The sequence below is a fragment of the Schistocerca gregaria genome, chromosome 8 (assembly GCF_023897955.1).
Source record: "Schistocerca gregaria isolate iqSchGreg1 chromosome 8, iqSchGreg1.2, whole genome shotgun sequence".
Classification (NCBI taxonomy): domain Eukaryota; kingdom Metazoa; phylum Arthropoda; class Insecta; order Orthoptera; family Acrididae; genus Schistocerca; species Schistocerca gregaria.
Window position 1 is genome coordinate 357,602,738 of NC_064927.1, and position 21,337 is coordinate 357,624,074.

At 41.0% G+C, this 21,337-nt stretch overlaps 1 protein-coding gene across 5 annotated transcripts in view; it reads left to right on the plus strand.

Moving 5' to 3' along the window:
- The window catches only part of LOC126284198 (aminopeptidase N-like), a 1,000,437-nt gene that overhangs the window by 870,887 nt on the left and 108,213 nt on the right, over positions 1 to 21,337 (plus strand). For all 5 annotated transcript variants that reach the window (XM_049982954.1, XM_049982953.1, XM_049982955.1 and 2 more), the window contains one exon: positions 19,847 to 20,003. In XM_049982954.1, coding sequence (XP_049838911.1) covers positions 19,847 to 20,003 — 157 coding nt within the window. The remainder of the gene's footprint in view (positions 1 to 19,846; positions 20,004 to 21,337) is intronic.

The window sequence follows — 21,337 nt, forward strand, 5'->3', positions numbered from 1 at the left end:
TTTGATCCAGTAATACCACGCATTTCCCCTCGGTAATGTAACTTTCTTTTTGTTAGACGTTTCAAATAAAGGCTGCTTTCATAATAAAGGCTGCTTTCGTGATCCGGCATTTTTCTTAATACAGGCTGACGGAACTTACGTTGGTTCACACAGAGAGCTGTTCGAGTTGCGTTGACAGGAAATCTAAAATCAAATCACAGAAATAGAACGCTGCTCTAAAGTAAACAGCAGAACCAAAATTCATGTATGTACAAGAAAATATCACTTCGACGAGCCTACTAACGGATTAAGTGTGATTCCTTTACACTTTAGACAATGATCAGAATGATTAGTATCCAATTTTGATGACAAGGTCAACTATTAACTAAATGTGAATGAAAAATACTTCGCTCCGATTAGCAGACGGCAACCACAAAGTACAATGAGGTGGAAAATATTTGATTCCATATTTGACCGTTAACGCTAAAACCAGTGACTCACTGAATTTAGCTGAGCCGCGGAAATATAATACTGGGAGTTGTCATGACGTCACAAACTTGAAGCTGACGTCCGCCATGTCATTTTCCCCCAACATTAGTTTGACGTGGTTCCCTTCTTGCATATTGCCGAATGTGGCATTTTTGAACAAAGTATTTCCACCATACGCTAATGTGGGGGGAAAATGACATGGCGGATGTCAGCTTCAAGTTTGTGACGTCATGACAATTCCCAGTATTATATTTCCTCGGCTCAGCTAAATTCAGCCAGAGATGATGTCACACAACGTGTTCTTCGTCTGGTTTCCTAAAACCATACAAGAGAGCTATAGCAAAATTGAAAAAGGGATGGTAGAAAGGATCGAACGCGAGCTAAAGGCTGGCAGTCCAGTAAGCTATCATCCACGCTATGTGAACATCTAACACTAATTGTCCCTGGCTGGTCGCTTGAATTTCCTCTCGCATGGCCTGATTGGCTAGCTCGAATATTAAATAAATTCAGGAAACCACGCAGCGTATCAAATTTTTCCTTAACAATTATTTCTCAGCCAACCTACCCCAAAACACCATTACAAGTTTCAGACTGTTTCTGACCATCCTGTGTAATATACCATATGTGGCACTTTTCTATGTATCGTAAAGGCACCACAGTCTTCAATGGTACAGCACGATATCGGTGTCACCGTGACATAACAATAACGTTGTTGTGTTCTTGCATTTGTATGTCACTACCTAACCTCACATGCTTCATTTTTGGAACACAACCTACGACCAGCTTAGAGGCAGAAGTGATGACACTTTCTGCAGGACCAGACTATCATGTTGTAGGCCAATGCTCAAGCACGTACAGTGCAAGCTGTTACTGATTTGTTTGACTGATGGGGCTCCTAAGTGCTGTACCACCTACTGCACTCCCCTGACTTAAGCCCTCGTAAGTTCGACTCGATTTCTAAGCTGAAGGAAACACTTCATGGCATTCGATTCAGAAATGCTACATATTCGTCGAGAAATAGACAGCGCAGCTCGAACTGTCAAGACAACTGGCACTGCTAAGAGTATCCAACGACTTCCACATCGCTGGCAAGGGATTATACACAATGCTGGTGACTACTTTGAACGACAGTAAAACTTTGAAACACATATCTATTTTGTACGAGGTGTAAATAAATAGTTGCTACTATTAAAGTTCCAACCGTCGTAGATGCATTCACCTAACGATGCTGGTTAACCATCGAAACGCTTAATAGACGAAATAGAATTGCGTGATTGACGTAGAAATAGATATTTGTTTGATCATCGTCAAAATTGTCATGGACTGTTTGCGCTAGCTATTCGCGCTGAGCGTGCTTGAATGGTTGGGTTAGTGCAGCGAGCTAGTATTAGTTGACCACAATATTACTGACTTGGGAGTGAGGGCGTGTCGGTCGACTTATCGTGCGTTTTTAACTTATTTCACGAAGACACGCTGAACCATCTGACAGCACACTGATCAGCCAGAACGTTATGTCCACCAACCTACTACCAATATAAACCCGTCCAGACGATAGCAGCGTCACCTGGCGAGGAATGAGTGCTAGTCAGTCAGAATTACGGTGCACGCAGTATCAGTGAGTAAGCTGTCCATGTGTAGAATGGGGAAGTTGCGCGATTTATCTGAGTCTGACCGAGGACAGATAGTGATGGCCAAGAGGCTCCAAGTGAGCATTTCGGAAACTGCACGACTTGTCGGATGTTCGAGGAGTGCTATGGTGAATGTCTTTAACACGTGGCAAAATCAAGGTGAAACCACGTCCAGAAGTCGTGGGGTTGGGCGGCCACCTCTCATTACAAATGTTGGACTTGGTAGGCTGAGCAGACTGGTAAAACATAACAGGTGGCGAACTGTGGCGGAAATGACATGAGACTTTAATGCTGGCAGAGTAGAAGTGTGTCTGAACACACAGTGCACTAAATACTCCTAACGATGGGTCTCCGCGCCCAACGACCCATGCATGTGCCAATGGTAACACCACGACACCGGTAACTACGACTGAAATGGGCAGGTGACCATTGGCACTGAACGATGGCGCTGTGGCAGAGCCTTGCGTGGTCTGGTGAATCCTGATACCTTCTTCACCATGCCGATGGGACGGCGCGAATCGGTCTTCTTCCAGGGCAACCGCTCCTTGACACCTGCACTGCGGAATGGAGACAAGCTGGCGGCGGCTTCATTATGCTCTGGGGAACATCCGCGTGGGTATCCATGGGTCTAGTAGAGCTGGTGAAAGGCAGCACGACGGCCAAGGAAGGTCGTACACTGGGTGCAGATCACGTACTCTCCTTCCCGGCGATCATTTTTCTCGACAGCAATGGCATTTTTCAACAAGTTAACGCGCCATTTCACAACATCATGAGCGTGACAGCGTGGTTCGACCAACACAGTGGCGACTTCCAATTGACGCACTAGCCCTCTAACTTGCCAGATCATAACCTGAACGAACACGTCTGGGACGTGATTGAACGTGGCGTCAAAGCTCATCGCCTCCCTATCCGTAATTTACGGGAATTAGGTGACTTGTGTGTGCAGATGTAGTACCAACTCTCTCGAGCGACCTTCCACGGTTTCACTGTTACCATGCCATGACGCTTCGCCGCTGTTATTCGGGCCAGTGGTGGTCATACCCGTTATTAGATAGGTAGCCATAATGTTGCGGTTAATCGATCTATTTGGACAAGTGTCCTGGAAGAACTCACAGTGCGAGGCGGTTTTCGTAATCACTTCTGTACAGGTTTACTGTTACGTCACCCCATGTTTCCGACAACGGACACGGGAAGCCAAGTGCGATAATATCGTGATCGAGTAGTAAAGTGGAAGTCAGTCAAGTAGCAACAACGGCTGAGATGAGGCGAGTTGAGAAACGACGGCAGTGGCACGAAGAGTTTGGAATACGGCCGAATTTGTTTACCCATAGTTGTCGTTACCAGGAGAAAGAAAAATGGCGTTCTACGGATCGGAGCGTGGAACGTCAGATCCCTTAATCGGGCAGGTAGGTTAGAAAATTTAAAAAGGGAAATGGATAGGTTAAAGTTAGATATAGTGGGAATTAGTGAAGTTCGGTGGCAGGAGGAACAAGACTTCTGGTCAGGTGACTACAGGGTTATAAACACAAAATCAAATAGGGGTAATGCAGGAGTAGGTTTAATAATGAATAGGAAAATAGGAACGCGGGTAAGCTACTACAAACAGCATAGTGAACGCATTATTGTGGCCAAGATAGATACGAAGCCCACACCTACTACAGTAGTACAAGTTTATATGCCAACTAGCTCTGCAGATGATGAAGAAATTGAAGAAATGTACGATGAAATAAAAGAAATTATTCAGATAGTGAAGGGAGACGAAAATTTAATAGTAATGGGTGACTGGAATTCGAGTGTAGGAAAAGGGAGAGAAGGAAACATAGTAGGTGAATATGGATTGGGGCTAAGAAATGAAAGAGGAAGCCGCCTAGTAGAATTTTGCACAGAGCACAACTTAATCATAGCTAACACTTGGTTTAAGAATCATGAAAGAAGGTTGTATACGTGGAAGAACCCTGGAGATACTAAAAGGTATCAGATAGATTATATAATGGTAAGACAGAGATTTAGGAACCAGGTTTTAAGTTGTAAGACATTTCCAGGGGCAGATGTGGACTCTGACCACAATCTATTGGTTATGACCTGTAGATTAAAACTGAAGAAACTGCAAAAATGTGGGAAATTAAGGAGATGGGACCTGGATAAACTGAAAGAACCAGAGGTTGTACAGAGTTTCAGAGAGAGCATAAGGGAACAATTGACAGGAATAGGGGAAAGAAATACAGTAGAAGAAGAATGGTTAGCTCTGAGGGATGTAGTAGTGAAGGCAGCAGAGGATAAAGTAGGTACAAAGACGAGGGCTGCTAGAAGTCCTTGGGTAACAGAAGAAATATTGAATTTAATTGATGAAAGGAGAAAATATAAAAATGCAGTAAATGAAGCAGGCAAAAAGGAATACAAACGTCTCAAAAATGAGATTGACAGGAAGTGCAAAATGGCTAAACAGGGATGGCTAGAGGACAAATGTAAGGATGTAGAAGCTTATCTCACTAGGGGTAAGATAGATACTGCCTACAGGAAAATTAAAGAGACCTTTGGAGAGAAGAGAACCACGTGTATGAATATCAAGAGCTCAGATGGCATCCCAGTTCTAAGCAAAGAAGGGAGGGCAGAAAGGTGGAAGGAGTATATAGAAGGTTTATATAAGGGCGATGTACTTGAGGACAATATTATGGAAATAGAAGAGGCTGTAGATGAAGATGAAATGGGAGATACGATACTGCGTGAAGAGTTTGACAGAGCACTGAAAGACCTGAGTCGAAACAAGGCCCCGGGAGTAGACAACATTCCATTAGAACTACTAACGGCCTTGGGAGAGCCAGTCATGACAAAACTCTACCATCTGGTGAGCAAGATGTATGAGACAGGCGAAATACCCTCAGACTTCAAGAAGAATATAATAATTCCAATCCCAAAGAAAGCAGGTGCTGACAGATGTGAAAATTACCGAACTATCAGTTTAATAAGCCACGGCTGCAAAATACTAACGCGAATTCTTTACAGACGAATGGAAAAACTGGTAGATGCAGACCTCGGGGAGGATCAGTTTGGATTCCGTCGAAATGTTGGAACACGTGAGGCAATACTGACCTTACGACTTATCTTAGAAGAAAGATTAAGAAAAGCCAAACCTACGTTTCTAGCATTTGTAGACTTAGAGAAAGCTTTTGACAATGTTGACTGGAATACTCTTTTTCAAATTCTAAAGGTGGCAGGGGTAAAATACAGGGAGCGAAAGGCTATTTATAATTTGTACAGAAACCAGATGGCAGTCATAAGAGTCGAGGGGCATGAAAGGGAAGCAGTGGTTGGGAAAGGAGTGAGACAGGGTTGTAGCCTCTCCCCGATGTTATTCAATCTGTATATTGAGCAAGCAGTAAAGGAAACAAAACAAAAATTTGGAGTAGGTATTAAAATTCATGGAGACGAAGTAAAAACTTTGAGGTTCGCCGATGACATTGTAATTCTGTCAGAGACGGCAAAGGACTTGGAAGAGCAGTTGAACGGAATGGACATTGTCTTGAAAGGAGGATATAAGATGAACATTAACAAAAGCAAAACGAGGATAATGGAATGTAGTCAAATTAAATCGGGTGATGCTGAGGGAATTAGATTAGGAAATGAGACACTTAAAGTAGTAAAGGAGTTTTGCTATTTAGGAAGTAAAATAACTGATGATGGTCGAAGTAGAGAGGATATAAAATGTAGACTGGCAATGGCAAGGAAAGCATTTCTGAAGAAGAGAAATTTGTTAACATCGAATATAGATTTATGTATCAGGAAGTCGTTTCTGAAAGTATTTGTTTGGAGTGTAGCCATGTATGGAAGTGAAACATGGACGATAACTAGTTTGGACAAGAAGAGAATAGAAGCTTTCGAAATGTGGTGCTACAGAAGAATACTGAAGATAAGGTGGATAGATCACGTAACTAATGAGGAGGTATTGAATAGGATTGGGGAGAAGAGAAGTTTGTGGCACAACTTGACTAGAAGAAGGGATCGGTTGGTAGGACATGTTTTGAGGCATCAAGGGATCACAAATTTAGCATTGGAGGGCAGCGTGGAGGGTAAAAATCGTAGAGGGAGACCGAGAGATGAGTACACTAAGCAGATTCAGAAGGATGTAGGTTGCAGTAGGTACTGGGAGATGAAGCAGCTTGCACAGGATAGAGTAGCATGGAGAGCTGCATCAAACCAGTCTCAGGACTGAAGACAACAACAACAACAGTTGTGAGGACGTCGCAGATAGCGATCAGTTTGACTTAAGAAAAGGTAAAAGGGCCTGAGATGCACTTCTGACGTTGCGCTTGATACTGGAGGCAACACTTAACAAAAAAAAAGGAAAAAAAACAGTAATGCTGATGAGCAATACACTTTTGTGACAGAAGAGGAACAAGACGCTTTAACTGGCATTCCAGAGAGCTAGATACAAGAAACTGTTTTTGTCGTATCGATAGCAACGATGCCACGGCGTAGGTGCCAGTTCACAGGTTGAGCTTCAGTTGTTCCTGATTTTGATGCGGTGTTCAGTCTGAACCCTTGTTTAATGCAACTCTACCTTTGTCTTGTTTTACAGTTTTTCCCCCCACACTATTTTCGATTACCAAACTGACGATCCCTTGATGTCTCCTATCAATGGATTCCTTCTTTTGGTTAAGTTGTGCTACATCTTTCTTTTTTTACCAGTTCTTTTCAGTATCTCCTCATTAAGTATTCGATCTACCTATCTGATTTTCAACATTCTTATGTAGCACCATACATCAAAAGCTTTTATTCTCATCCTGTCTGAACTGCTTACCGACCACATTTCACTTCCATACAAGGGTACACTCCATCATTCATAAAAGACTTTCTAAACTTAAATTTTATATTCAGTGTTAGCAGATTCCCCTTCCTTTTAGAAACGCATTCCCTGCTACTGCCATTCTGCCTTTATACCCTCTCTAAATCAGTTATTGTCACTGAATTTGTTGCCCAAACATGAAAACTCATAGAATACTTCTAGTGCCTCCTTTCCTAATCTAATTCTCTCAGCATCCGCTGATTAAATTCAACTATATTCCATTACCCTTGTTTACTTCTGTTGACATTCATCTTCCTTTTCAAGACCTTATCCATTCAATTCGTCTGTTCTTCCAAGTCCTTTGCTATCTCTGATAGAACTGCTATGTCATCGTCAAACCACGAAATTTTATTTCTTGTCCTATAACTTTAATTCCAATTCCAAATTGTTTCTTGTTTTCCTTTACTGCTTGATCGATGTATAGATCGAATAACATGGGGGATAGCCTACAATCCTGTCTCACTCCCTGCTCAATTAAGGCTTACCTTTTGTACAAAAGTACAATCTCCTCATAATTGTAGTCTGGTTCCTGGACAAGTGATAGATAACTTTTAACTCCCTATATTTTACCCCTGTAAGCGTCAGGTTTTAAATGGTGTGTTTCATGCAACATTATCAGAAACCTTCTCTAAATCTACAAATGCTACAACCACGAGTTTTTATTTCTTTAGTCTATTTTCTAAGATAAGTCGTGTCGCCAGTGTTGCCTCACTTGTTCCGAATATCTCTAGGTCGTCCTTGACGTCGCATCTACTAGTTTTTCCATTCTTTTGTAAATAATTCGTATCAATATAAAATGTTTGTGTCAACAAATGGGATAAATACTCATTTCCAATCATTAATTCCAAATCTTAAAGTACCTGGTTTAGTATTATATCACCTTTATTAGTCTGTAAAGATTTGGGACACCCTGTATCTGTTTTGTAACACAGAAAAACTACTCGTTCGTGAATAGAGCCTGTCGCCTAGTATCAGTATTGCAATACCGACACTGTCAAATAAATTCGCCGCAGATGTATACGCCGCCGGTCGCAAGTTTTGTAGAGCTACGTGCTTTGTGATTCTTTGAAATGATTTACTAAACAAGTGTCTGGTTACTTGTAGTGTACTGGAAAGATGAACTGCTAGATTTTAGCATGTCGGTTGGCATCCAAGCACCTTTATACCGTAGCTCAACATCTAACATCCGGGTCACATGGGGCTTCGTAGTTTCTATGATGGCCACATACAAGAGGTTGTCTTAACAATGTGACACGACAGCGTATTTCCCTAAGTCACTACCTAAAACCTTTGGAGACCGGAAACAAGTTCTGCAGGACTTCCGATAGTGGCGATCTTAAGAAACTCAATTCCCTCCATTCGTTCAAGAGATCCAAACCACAGCGATGAGGTTGATTCCATGTTCCTTTACTTCCGGAAGGCAACAGATAAATATAGGTTTTTCTTTCTTCAGTCTATCTTCTAAGACAGGTCGTGCGATCATGTCTGCCTCGCGTTTTCCTACGTATCTTCAGATCTTCCCCGACGTCGCTGCTACCACTTTTTCGGCACTTTCACCTAATAACAAAGGGCTAAAACAAAAAGCTTACTGAATACTGGACGAGCTTTTGTGACTGGATTTAGGACCTCCTAGCAGACAGAACCCAACGCCACTTTCTTAATAATCCAAAATCATGAGATTTACAAGTAATTTCGGGAGTACGCAACGGAGGTGTTGTAGTGCTGTTGCTGGCCAACATATTTATTTAATGGTCTGGAAGATACCGTTGCAATCTACTGGAATTTTTCATGGCATTATCTGGCTTCATTAATGCATAAGGAAGGCACTCCTGCCCAATTTGGTTACGAATCCGTCATTGGAAATAGCATCAAGAGTATTACGAGTTTTCATAATTGTTATTCACCTTGCTGCAAGGCTGGAAACGTCTACAGATTCCTGGGAGAGGTCATGACACCAAGCACTCCAAAGGCTCACAATTTACCTCGTATCTTAGCCCCACCGAAAAACTGTAGGATTACTCCGAATATCTTGAAACGAAGGGAGGAAAATTCGTTCTTAACATCCCATCTGTGTGGCCATTAGGAAGTAGAGAAGGAAATAGGGCGCGTCCTTTTTAAGAGAACAACGCCGATATCAGCTTCCAGCGGTTAAGGAAACCCACAGTAACAACTTCCGCACCCTGCTTTCGCAGTGGCCCCTTCAAGTGGTATTAACAAAAATTAAATAAAACTTTCAAAATGGCATCTGAGCTTGCTGCATCTTGGCTACAAACCACATAACTCTTATAATTTTAATGAACCAGAAAAAGTAACACAAAAATTATTGAAAATGGACACATAGTAAGGGAAATTCAAATTCAGATGTTAACGGAGATGTCATAATTTGTCTCTGGAAATTATGTAAATGTGTCTTGTAAGAGTAATCTACGGGCCCTAAGTGATCTGAAAACATCTCTGGTTTGATACTTATGCGTAATTGAGGTACTTCTGCTGCATGAAGTAGAATTACTAAATAATTTTTTTGGTAATTTATGTATTGTAGTAAGTAACTATGTTACTCACAAGGAACGTTTTCTCTACATTTCCTCAGATCTTCATTTTTTTTTTATCGAGTGTTTATTTTGAAAAAAACCTTATTGGGAAATGTTTTGACTATGTCTCGGGTTGTTGTGTGCTAGATATACAACAGTATAAAAATTAAAAATGATTTGTTGTTTTGTAATTTACGAAGCAGTAGAGCAACCATAAACATCATCCCGGATATGTCTCAGGTTGCTGTGTGCTAGATAATACAAGGGTATAAAAATCAAAAATGCTTTGTTGTTTTGTAATTTACGAAGCAGTAGAGCAACCATAAACATCATCCCGGATTAATTTTCGCTAAAAACTCGTGACCACTTCGTGCGAAGGTAGAAACTGAAGTACCAAGTTTTGTCCATAAATAATAAATACAGTTTGTTTCGTGAAAAAGCTATGGAAAAGGGAGGGGAGGGGTTGGACGCAAGACCACATCGACCTTCCTGCACTTCGTCATCTGCAGCTGCTAAAGGGTGGCCTTTCTCGGGAATTACTGGCTTCACTCCAGCGCAGTGATGCACTGCCGGCGTTTCCCGAAAGAACTTGCCGGCTTCTTACTGCTGGCAACGCCCTTATATCTTCCCAGACGCCTGCTCCGACACCTATCTCCTGCACTGATTTAGTGACGTCTAAAGTGAGATAGAACCTCGTATCTGTTTATTTTATTGTGGCCCCGCCTCAAGACTAGTTTCATTGGTTCCAGGAAAGCATTTTTCAAATACTTTGTAAAACTGATACATGAACAGAGTAATAGAAGGTTTGTTGGAGAAGAAGTTGTCGTTGTTGTTGCGGTTACCAGTTCGAAGACACATCAAACGCAGCTCTCTACGACAATCCTGTGCACGATTGACCTTGTATATTTTTTGGATGTTCTCTTAATTTCAGCTTGGATATAAACGACACATTCTCACATGGAAATGGATGGTTCACTGTGGCTATAGTGAGAGGTGGTACAAACCTACACTATGTGATCAAAAGTATCCGGACACCCAAAAAAACATACGATTTTCATGTTAGGTGCATTGTGCTGCCACCTACTGCCAGGTCCTCCATATCAGCAACCTAAGTAGCCATTAAACATCTTGCGAGAGCAGAATGGGGTGCTCCGCCGAACTCACGGACTTAGAACGTGGTCAGGTGATTGCGCGTCACTTGTGTCGTACGTCTGTACGCGCGATTTCCACACTCCTAAACATCACTATATCTACTGTTTCCGACGTGATAGTGAAGTGGAAACGTGAAGGGACACGTACAGCACAAAAGCGTCTGTTGACTGACATAGACCGCAGACAGTTGAAGGGGGTGTAATGTGTAATAGGCACACATCTATCCAGACCATCACAACTGCATCAGAATCCACTGCAAGTACTATGACAGTTAGGCGGGAGGTGGGAAAACTTGGATTTCATGGTCGATCGGCTGCTCATAAGCCACACATCACGACGGTAAATGCCAAACGAAGCCTCGCTTGGTGTAAGGAGCGTAAGCATTGGACAATTGAACAGTGGAAAAACGTTGTATGGAGTGACGAATCACGGTACACAACGTGGCGATCCGATATCAGGGTGTGGGTATGGCGAATGCCCGTTAACGTCGTCTGCCAGTGTGTATAGTGCGAACACAAAAATTCGATTACGGTGGTGTTATGGTGTGATAGGGTTTTTCATGGAGGGGGCTTGCACCCCTTGTTGTTTTGGATGGCACTATCACAGCACAGACCTACATTAATGTTTTAAGAACCTTCTTGCTTCCCATTGTTGAAGAGCAATTCGGGGATGGCGATTGCATCTTTCAACACGATCTAGCACCTGTTCATAATGCATGGCCTGTGGCGGAGTGGTTACACAATAACATCCCTGTAATGGACTGGCCTTCACAGAATCTGACCTGAATCCTATAAAATACCTTTGGGATGTTTTGGAACGCCGTGCCAGGCCTCACCGACCTCAGTGCAGCACTGCGTGAATAATGGGATGCCATTCACCAAGAAACCTTCCAGAACCTGATTGAGCGTATGCCTGCGAGAGTGGAAGCTGTCATCAAGGCTAAGGGTGGTAAACACCATATTGAATTCCAGAATTACCGATGAGAGCGCCACGAACTTTTAAGTCATTTTCAGCCAGGCGACTTTTGATCGCATAGTGTATGTCCATTTGAATCTGCTTTCTGTATTCGTGTCTACAACTCCTCTACAATTTTTCTCCTCCACACTTTCGTCCATTACCAAATTGTCTATTCCTAGATTTATCATATTGTTGTGTTCTATCAACTGATCCCTACTTTGAGTCAGACTCTATCAGAAATTTATTTTCTCCAACATTCACTCTAGTTCTCCTCATTACTTATGCGATCTATGAAAATTATCTTCAGCGTTATTCTGTATCACAATATATCAAAAGCTCCTATTCCTTCATGTCTGAATTGCTTGTCGCCCTTATTTCACTGCTGTCGTCCAACGCTATACTCCAGATTGATACCTCCTGAAAAGTTTTCCTTACACTTATATTTACATTATGTATTAATGAATTCATCTTTTTTCAGAGATGAATTTCATGCTCATGCTTTTCTATATTTTTATCTCCTCCAGTTTTGCTGCCAAGTAGCAGAACCTGTCAATTGCTTTTAGTGTCACACCAGCATCATTCGATCTCATTCTACTGCATTTCATTACCTTTCTTTCACTTCTTTTGATGTTCATCTTACAATTTCTTTCCAAGACACTATCTATTCCGTTGAACCACTCTACCAAGTTCTTTGCCATCTCTGACAGAATTATGCCACTGGCGAACCTCGAAGTTTTTTTTTAAATCTGCTCCCTGAACTTAAGTTCCTTTTCTAAATATCTCATTTGTTTCCTTTACTTTTGTTCACTGTACAAATTAAAAAACTTTGGACATGGGCTACAACCCAGTCTCATACCATTCTCAATTACAACTTCCCTTTGATGATCTCCGACTACAACAACCGTCTGGTCTCTACACAAGTTGTATGTAATTTTTCGCTCCTTGTATGTTATCTCTTCTTCCTTCAAAATTTCAAAGAGTTTAGTTGTTTAACAGTGTCAAATATTACCTTTCCATTCTTCAGTCCATCTTCTTTCACAAGACGCAAGATCAGTATTTCCTCGAGTGTTCCTACATTTCTCCGAAATACGAACTGACTGTCCCTGAGGCTTCTATTAGTTTTCCGCTCTTCTGTATATAATTCGTCTGAGTATTTTCCAACCATCGAATCTACTTTAATAATCCGCATATTACGTTAAGGTCCATGGTGGAGCGTACTTCTGACTCCACTGTCTGATCACCTCTTCCCTGTTTCATTCGCGAATGGCGCGCAGAAGGAGTGATTGTTGATAGACCTCCGCTTTAGCTCTAATTTCTCGCAATTTCTGGTTGTGGTCACTTTGCGAGAGGTATGTAGTGGGAAGCAATATGTTGCCCGACTCTACCCTGAACGTACCCCCTTGGAATTTCAGTAGTATACCTCTCCGTGACGCACTGTGCATCTGTTGGAGTTCGTTGGGCACTTCCATAATACTCTCACGCCGACTCAACGGTCCCGTTACGGTTTCGCGGTCAATGCTGTGCCTTCCTACTAACAGAGAAAACATCCACTTAAGTGAGTTCTTCAGCAGCGCGGACTGTTCTGAAGCGACATGTAATGGACCTCAACTAAGAAAAGCTGTAAAAATTAGCTGCACTGCACATGTCAACAGGCTGCATAACAAGTCTGTCTGTAACTTTTAAAGAAAAAAAGTCTTTGTGTTAAAGCATCTGTTATGTACGTCACTTTGTATACTCACACTTGCTGCCAAGTCTGTTCTGGTGCACAGTTCCAGGCATGAATGAAAAAAAAAAGAACGAGCATAGGTTTTACTAATCCTTTCACAGTTAGAGAGGACACACTCTCTCTCTAGTAGCTATTGTAAGGTTTTAACTCAGATCTCATTTTGAAAGAACCGCAGTTTATATTAGTTAATAATCAATGTTTAATAGCTTTGAATTCATGCCCAGCTACTATGCAGGTCATCATGTTTGGACTCGAAGTTCCTAGTTATGACTGCTCAGCACACCATGTGCAGTTATTTACACTCCGTAGTAAGCCTCCGTTTTCAGTAAAAAAAAAAAAAATAGAACATATTTGTAGACATCATCCACAAACGATTATAAACTGCTACTTATAATCCGAATTCTGCAAAAAATTGCTGTTACTCAACTTAAATGAAAATACTTATAACTCCTAGATGCATGCCCTCTTGCACAAGAGGTGATCACGTGAAACTCCTCTCCCAGTACCAAATATTGTGAAAGATCTCTCCTCTGACTGACTGAATAGCAAAGAAGTAAGTCAGCTTCATACATCCTAATTCTTTGAACCAGTCCCCAGTCCAAAATGCCAAACTAACTCCATCTTTACTCATCCAAAGGACTGAAGTAAGTTGTATATTTCTACAGTAACAAAAACTGGTTGCTTTACAATTAGCATAAGGTGTCATAAAATTGATACAGCCAAAACTTCCTAAAAAATTATACGTTCAGTCTGTTCATGAGAAAGCAATTCTCATCACGAATGTTTCTACAGTTAGTTATGCTGTTTTCGTTTAGGAACAGTTAGTCAGCGTTTGTTTTTCTATTACAAACTTCACTTCGGAGGTAAAAAATATTTTTGACAAACAGCACTTTCAAACTGAAAATAAATATGCACACAGCTCTAGAACATTTGTCACTCATGCAAGTATTAACCATGCACCCACCAAATTTTTGTTACATATACAGAAAACTGTGTTCTATCTGCTGAATTATTCATTATTTTCGCATTTATTACATGGAGATAGTTATTAGACAGTCAGTATAGACCCTAAATACGATACGCTCTACGCCAAAATACGAGGATATAGTTGATTCCCTAAAGTAATACACTGTCGCCTACAGACCATTCACCAATCACACAGCGGTGTACCGCTACTTGCCGCCCTTCCCAAACACAAGCAGCACAATACTGTTAAGAGACCACACCCCCAGCAGTAAATTCATTGCTGAAAAAGGAAAGCCTGCAAACAAAATAGGAGTAGTCCAAAAGCAGGAGAGCTACTGAGATACGCCTGTGACCAAAGCTGTAGCAACTATACAAAAAAGAGAAAGAGACTGCCTCCGAATACGACATCTCTTTGAAGAGCAATGATAGCACGGATGATGTCGATCTCTTTGGAGAATCCACATTAAATGACAGGTTCAGCACATGTAGCTAGAGGAGATTATATCTTGGCTAAATTTCGAGGAGGAGAGAGAAGTTCGTACAGCTACAGATATACACGAAATGTATTCGCAGTATGCGACAACCATAGGATGTATAATGGAATGACCAGAATGAAAACTTATGAAGGACCGGGATTCGAACCCGGATTTCCCCCTTATGGCCAGCGATCGCCAAACTACTAGTATTTCTGAGCACGCTTCACGGCCAGACCAAAAAATTCATTCATGCCCGAAGAGACTTTGAATCGGACTTCTGAACAACACAGGCACTGCAGTATCGTAGTTACAGAAATATCTGCACCACATAAAAAATACCGAACAATGTCCACGAAGTTATGTCTCTGAAGCTTGTGCACAAGGACATAACACTATTCCAATTACGTGTAAAAGATATTTCTCTTATTAACAAGCTTGTTGTGATAGGAAAATTCTCAGTTCCTCATTTTGCTACTGGAGTGAGAAATACCAAACAATTAAACTGCTTTTTTAAGGGTTCTGTTGATTTTCATGAAAAAATATAAGATAGAGATTTTCCAGTGTGTCTCTTATTTTTGTATTAGAGTCAATATATTAAGTATAATTGTAAACAGTTCCTATGCATTGTTGGTTTGTCTTCTAGTATTGGAATTAGGAGGAACAAAATAAAGAACTTTTTGTGTAGTCCTCAGTGACATACTCGTACTTTTGATTCCTAGAAATATGCCCGCATAAAAACCCAGTTATATATACATAATGTTTCGTGTGTTCCCTATCTCATTTTTAACACCTCAACCTTCTATCTTCAATGTACATAAAAGTATCACATGTGAATCATATTTTGCATGAACCATATCATATTTAAAAATTTCGTTTAAAAAAGAACCAGTTTTTATTTTTTCTAGCGTACATTTGTAACTTTAAGTAACTAAATAGAGTATTATTTTAAAGCAGCATAAAGTCTCTTAAGATTTACAATTTTTCATAAGTTACTCTTTTTCTCCGAAAGCTACATCTACATCTATGTGATTACTCTGATATTCACAATACAGTGCCTTGCAAAGGGTTCAATGAACCACCATCAAGCTCTCTCTACCGTTCCACGTTCGAACGGTCCGCAGGAAAAACGAGCACTTAAATTTTTCTGTGCGAGCCCTGATTTCTCTTATTTTATCGTGATGATCATTTCTCCCTAAGTAGGTGGGTGCCAACAGAATGTTTTCCCAATCGGAGGAGAAAACTGGTGATTGAAATTTCGTGAGAAGGTCCCGTCGCAACGAAAAACGCCTTTCTTTAATGATTGCCACTCCACTACGCGTATCATGTCTGTGACACTATCTCCCCTATTTCTCGATAATACAAAACAGGGCGCCCTCCTTTGTACTTTCTCGATGTCATCTCTCAGTCCCACCTGATGCGCACCCACATCGCACAGCAAATACTCCAGAATAGGGCGGACAAGCGTGGTGTAAGCAGTTTCTTTGGTACACCTATTGCACCTTCTAAGTGTTTTGCCAATGAATCGCAGTCTTTGGTTTGCTCTACCCACACTATTATCTATGTGATCGTTCCAATTTAGATTATTTGTAATTGTAATCCGTAAGTATTTACTTAAATTTATAGCCTTCAGATTTGTGTGACTTATCGCGTAATCCAAATTTACTTGATTTCTTTTAGTACTCATACGAGTAACTTCACACTTTTCCTTATCCAGGGTCAATTGGCACTTTTCGCACCATACAGATCTTATTTAAATCATTTTGTGAGTCGTTTTGATCATCTGATGACTTTAGAAGAGGATAAATGACAGTATCATCTGCAAATAATCCAAGACGACTACTTAGATTCTCCCCTATGTCGTTAATATAGATCAGGAACAATATAGGGCCTACAACACTTCCTTGGGGAACGCCGATATTACTTCTGTTTTACTCGATGACTTTCCGTCTATTACTACGAACTGTGACCTTTCTGACAGGAAATAACGCACAACTCAGGCGATACTCCGTAGAGACGCAGTTTGGTTAGAAGACGCTTTTGAGAAACGGTGTCGAAAGCCTTCTGGAAATCTAAAAATATGGAATTAATTTGACATCCCCTGTCGATAGCGCTTATTACTTCATGAGTATGAAGAGCTAGTGGTTTTTCTCAAGAACGATATTTTCTGAAACCGTGCTGACTATGTATCAATAAATAAACTACAGACTGATATGTGATTTTTTTTTAATCATATTTTGTCATTTTATCCTAGACAAAGAGTTGGTGAATGAGAAAATGTCTGCCGACCGGGGTGGCAGAGCGGTTCTAGGCGCTACAGTCTGGAACCGCGCGACCGCTACGGTCGCAGGTTCGAATCCTGCCTCGGGCATGGATGTGTGTGATGTCCTTAGGTTAGTTAGGTTTAAGTAGTTCTATGTTCTAGGGGACTGATCACATCAGCAGTTAAGTCCCATAGCGCTCAGAGCCATTTGAACCATTTGAGAAAATGTCCTTTACACATAGCGACAGCATGGGTGTACTTTACGCTGTCTCCACAGGTCTCAACTGAGTTCCACAGCTGAGTCACATGAAGAACTTCAGGTGATCACAACTCGTTGAAACTACCTTGGCAAACCTGGAAATCAAAACAAACATAGATATTGCCCTGCTGCCGTGGAAGATTATAGTATTACGAGGATTTGACACAAAGTCAAATAAATCAGTTAAAGAAATATCAGTGCCTCACATAGATTTAAGATGGTATCTAGCAGTGGATAGTGATTAACGAAAATACACTCATGTGGCCGAAACAAATTTTACACAGCTATTTATTTCAAATGTTCAAATGTGTGTGAAATCTTATGGGGCTTAACTGCTAAGGTCATCAGTCCCTAAGCTTACACACTATTTAACCTTAATTATCCTAAGGACAAACACATACACCCATGCCCGAGGGAGGACTCGAACCTCCGCCGGGACCAGCCACACAGTCCATGACTGCAGCGCCTTAGAAACTATTTATTTTATCAGTAGTTGCAGATGAGAGCAGTGAAGAACGTACTTTCCAACCAGCAAGAAAAATCATTAATTACACATAAATCTGTTGATCAAGAAAATTAGCAGTGTTAAAAATTCAATCTTTCGCAAAAAATTACAGAAGAAAAACAATAAGGAAATCTACCTCCAAGATATATTTCTATTAATATTTCTTGACAAACATGTGGGAGGCTATACAAAGTGAAACATATCAGGGATACATGTGGTTCCCGACAACACCAAACAAAAGAATATCTCCAAACATCCTGACAAAAAAATCAACAAATTGTCGTAACAAAACAGAGTCTGCAAGCGACAGTTATCTTTCTTTTCTTCTGAAAGAGGTAAGTCAACCTACATCCAAATGCTGATGGACAAGACATCAAATGATATACAGATTCACGTGGTCCACTTGTAAAAATCGCACAGAGAATTTCTAAGTCCGCAGCGCATATAAAACCGGAATCGTTACGAAAAATGATACGTAACAATACTCGCACAAAGCTACTGCAGTAAAAAAAAAACGCGCTTCAGACACTATGCATGGCTAGATCTCTCCAAAGGAAGTTTCAGACAAGAGCATCGAGGTCTGCGCCCTTCATCTCGAGACTCTCGAGCACAGACTCAACTCCAACTCTTAAGGGCCACCGTATACGATCAAACAAATCTGTAAACGAATGGTACCATCAAAGTGTGTCAATTAAACCTCACTTTTGAAGCAGGCGCTGTTCGTGTTGCACAGTATTTTGACACTACTTGAAGTGGCTACCAATGTAGAAAAGTATTTCTGGAACTGAGTTCAGCAACGTGGAAAGAAAAAAACCTAGGCCGCTGTAGGGAATGGTTGATATTGAGGAAGAAATTTGGTAAAGAAAATATTACACTCAGAACCTGAGGGTTACATCAGCTTTCTCCGAACGGACAATCAATTTTTTTAATAACAGACTCAAGTATGACACAAGTATGCGAAAAATTATTCTCTTCTACTTGATCCTCTAATGACAGTTCATTAAAATACCACAAAGTGGCAATAGGTCTATCGCCCGTGGGAAAAATGGACAGCTTCGATTTTTTTAATTTTATTGTACTTTCGTTTGTATGTTGTACATAGAATATTGATTCTCTTATTAACCTCTTCCCTTGTAATACAGGGATTGGGAAATACACAACACCTCTACCATTTTGGTAATTGTCAGTGCTTTTTTCTTTTTATCCTAGATTGTAGTTTGCACAGTTGTGGACTCTCACGATGCAAAGAGACAAACTGTAATAAAATTAAAATTCTTTTTCACTGAACATGTTCAGCGAACCACCGACACAAACAATGCGCAGCACCCTGTCAAATCTTTCCTCAATTGAAATTTCTCTCAAACACGACATTCTCTGTGTCTGGCAAATATGTCGAACAGTTTTATACGCCGTCAAATATTTGACAAACTTAGTAAAGTTTGTGAAACTGCTTGATCGTGTAAGGGGCCTTAAGGAATCACTAATTCTGGCCGAGCGCCCTTCCTGTGGGCGTGCTAAGAACTTCGAAAAAAATACCACAGTCGCCCACGCGCGTGTCGGCTCGAAGGGCATAGCGCAAGGCAGGCTTGGATCAACTATCACGTGCGTCTTTGAAGAAGCTACACGCCAGCAATACCGTGCACGAAACAATTATATCGTCGTAATGAAACAAGGCTATCAGACCATTTTCGATTACGACGAGTCAAGAGAGGCAGACGTGAGATCAAGCCGCTACCCTACTTTCCAGGATGAGCAAGTTTCAAATCACAGTCCGGGTATCCAAATTTATACTAACCGTGATTTGCTAAATCGATTAAGACGATGTTTTCCATGGTTCCTTTGAATGTGACGCGTCCGATTTTCTTCCCCAATCGGAGTTTGTGCTCCGTCTCTAATGAAATCGTCGTCTACTGGACGTTATATACTAATTTTCCTACCATTCATGAAGTTATGGCTGCCTTTTCACGCACTCAGCAAAATTATACACTACGCTAGTAAGTGAATGCTTAGATCCCAACAGCAATCCAAAGCATCGCGCACTGACGCGTTTGACAACTTCCGGGGTGTGTTCTCAGGTGGAGCCGACGTGGAGGGTGCTGGAGCAGATGGTAACAGCCGACCTGCAGAACGTAATGTCCCTCGACGCCCTGGAGTCATCGCACCAAATTTCTATCGAGGTCGGCCATCCGGACGAGATCAACGAGATCTTCGACAGGATCTCCTATGGCAAAGGTAAGCGGCCATCTTCGTTATCGTTTCTGTTATAACAGTGGCGACAATATATCGCGAAGCGAGTCGCAGGGACTAAAGAAAAAATCCTCTAACAACGCCGGCTTTGTTTGAAGAAGCACATGCAAATTATAGGCTGCATCTTATAACTCTTATCTATTACACAACAGTTGTATTCCAAGAGTTAACGAAATCTGTCGACATCGTTTTGTTGCAATTGGTTTGCAGAAAGGAGTGTTTCCAATCCTGTTTATTAGACGTAATTTATCTATATTACTAACCTGCTAAAACGGTTCATCCTTGTTGTTTCAGGTTGCCTATGTAACGGCTTTCAGGGGCAACAAAGGTTTATTTTCAGTATTTCACGTGATTACAGACCGAATTTCAAGGTTTAAATTTCTGTCATAATATGCCCCATTAGGAAGTGTAATCTTAACTTAGAAGTTCAACTCAATAAGACAAATATTACAGTGAGAAACTGTGTGTTTGCCTTGAGGTAGCGTAAGTGACTTCATCCAGAATTTAAAAATGAGAGCACTTAGCGACTTCCAAAGGACTTTGCACTTAATTTCAAACTTTTTCCGACCTTTTTCTTGAGACACCCTCACAGAATAATGAAAGAAAAATAGTTTATCGCTTACCACATTTTCGCTGTACATGCCACAAAGCTTCAGCGCCAGTCATTAGGTTTTAATTTACTACTTCTTTTTACCAATGACTCTATTCACAGCACATTTTCCAGACAGTATCCATATATATCACCGAATGTTCCTCCAAATTATATCACTGTATGAAACATATTTCAGTTGGCACGATGTCATAAATATTGAGATGTGAAAAACTAACTTCTCTTAAAATAGAGTTGTTTTATGCATGGATGCGCTATTCTTTTGGGGTCATCACGCTGATGGATGGGTTTGGGGGAGGGGGGGGGGGGGGCGTGAAGAAGGGCATGTGGTGTTAATCGTCGTCATCCTCTAAGCAGGCAACCTAAACTGACAACAAAATCGACTGGATCAGATGTTTGCTTCAGTGCAGAAGAAAAATAAATGCACATTTAGAAGCATTATAGCTAATGATAACGTTAAGCATGAAAGAACGGCCATAGACGATTTTTGAAGAAACTAGTGTTTCAACTGCGTTGTGAACTTGGCATATGAATCAATCTCCAGAATCTCTTACTGTGCTGCAGAATGTGTGGTTTGAAGCTTTCTAGCAGATTACAACACTCTACCAGATCGGTACACTAGCCTGGATATTTGACTTTCATTGACGTGCTCTTACTAGCTCAGTCATCCAAACGTATCTCAAAGGTTTGATCTGTCAGTGACTCTCCC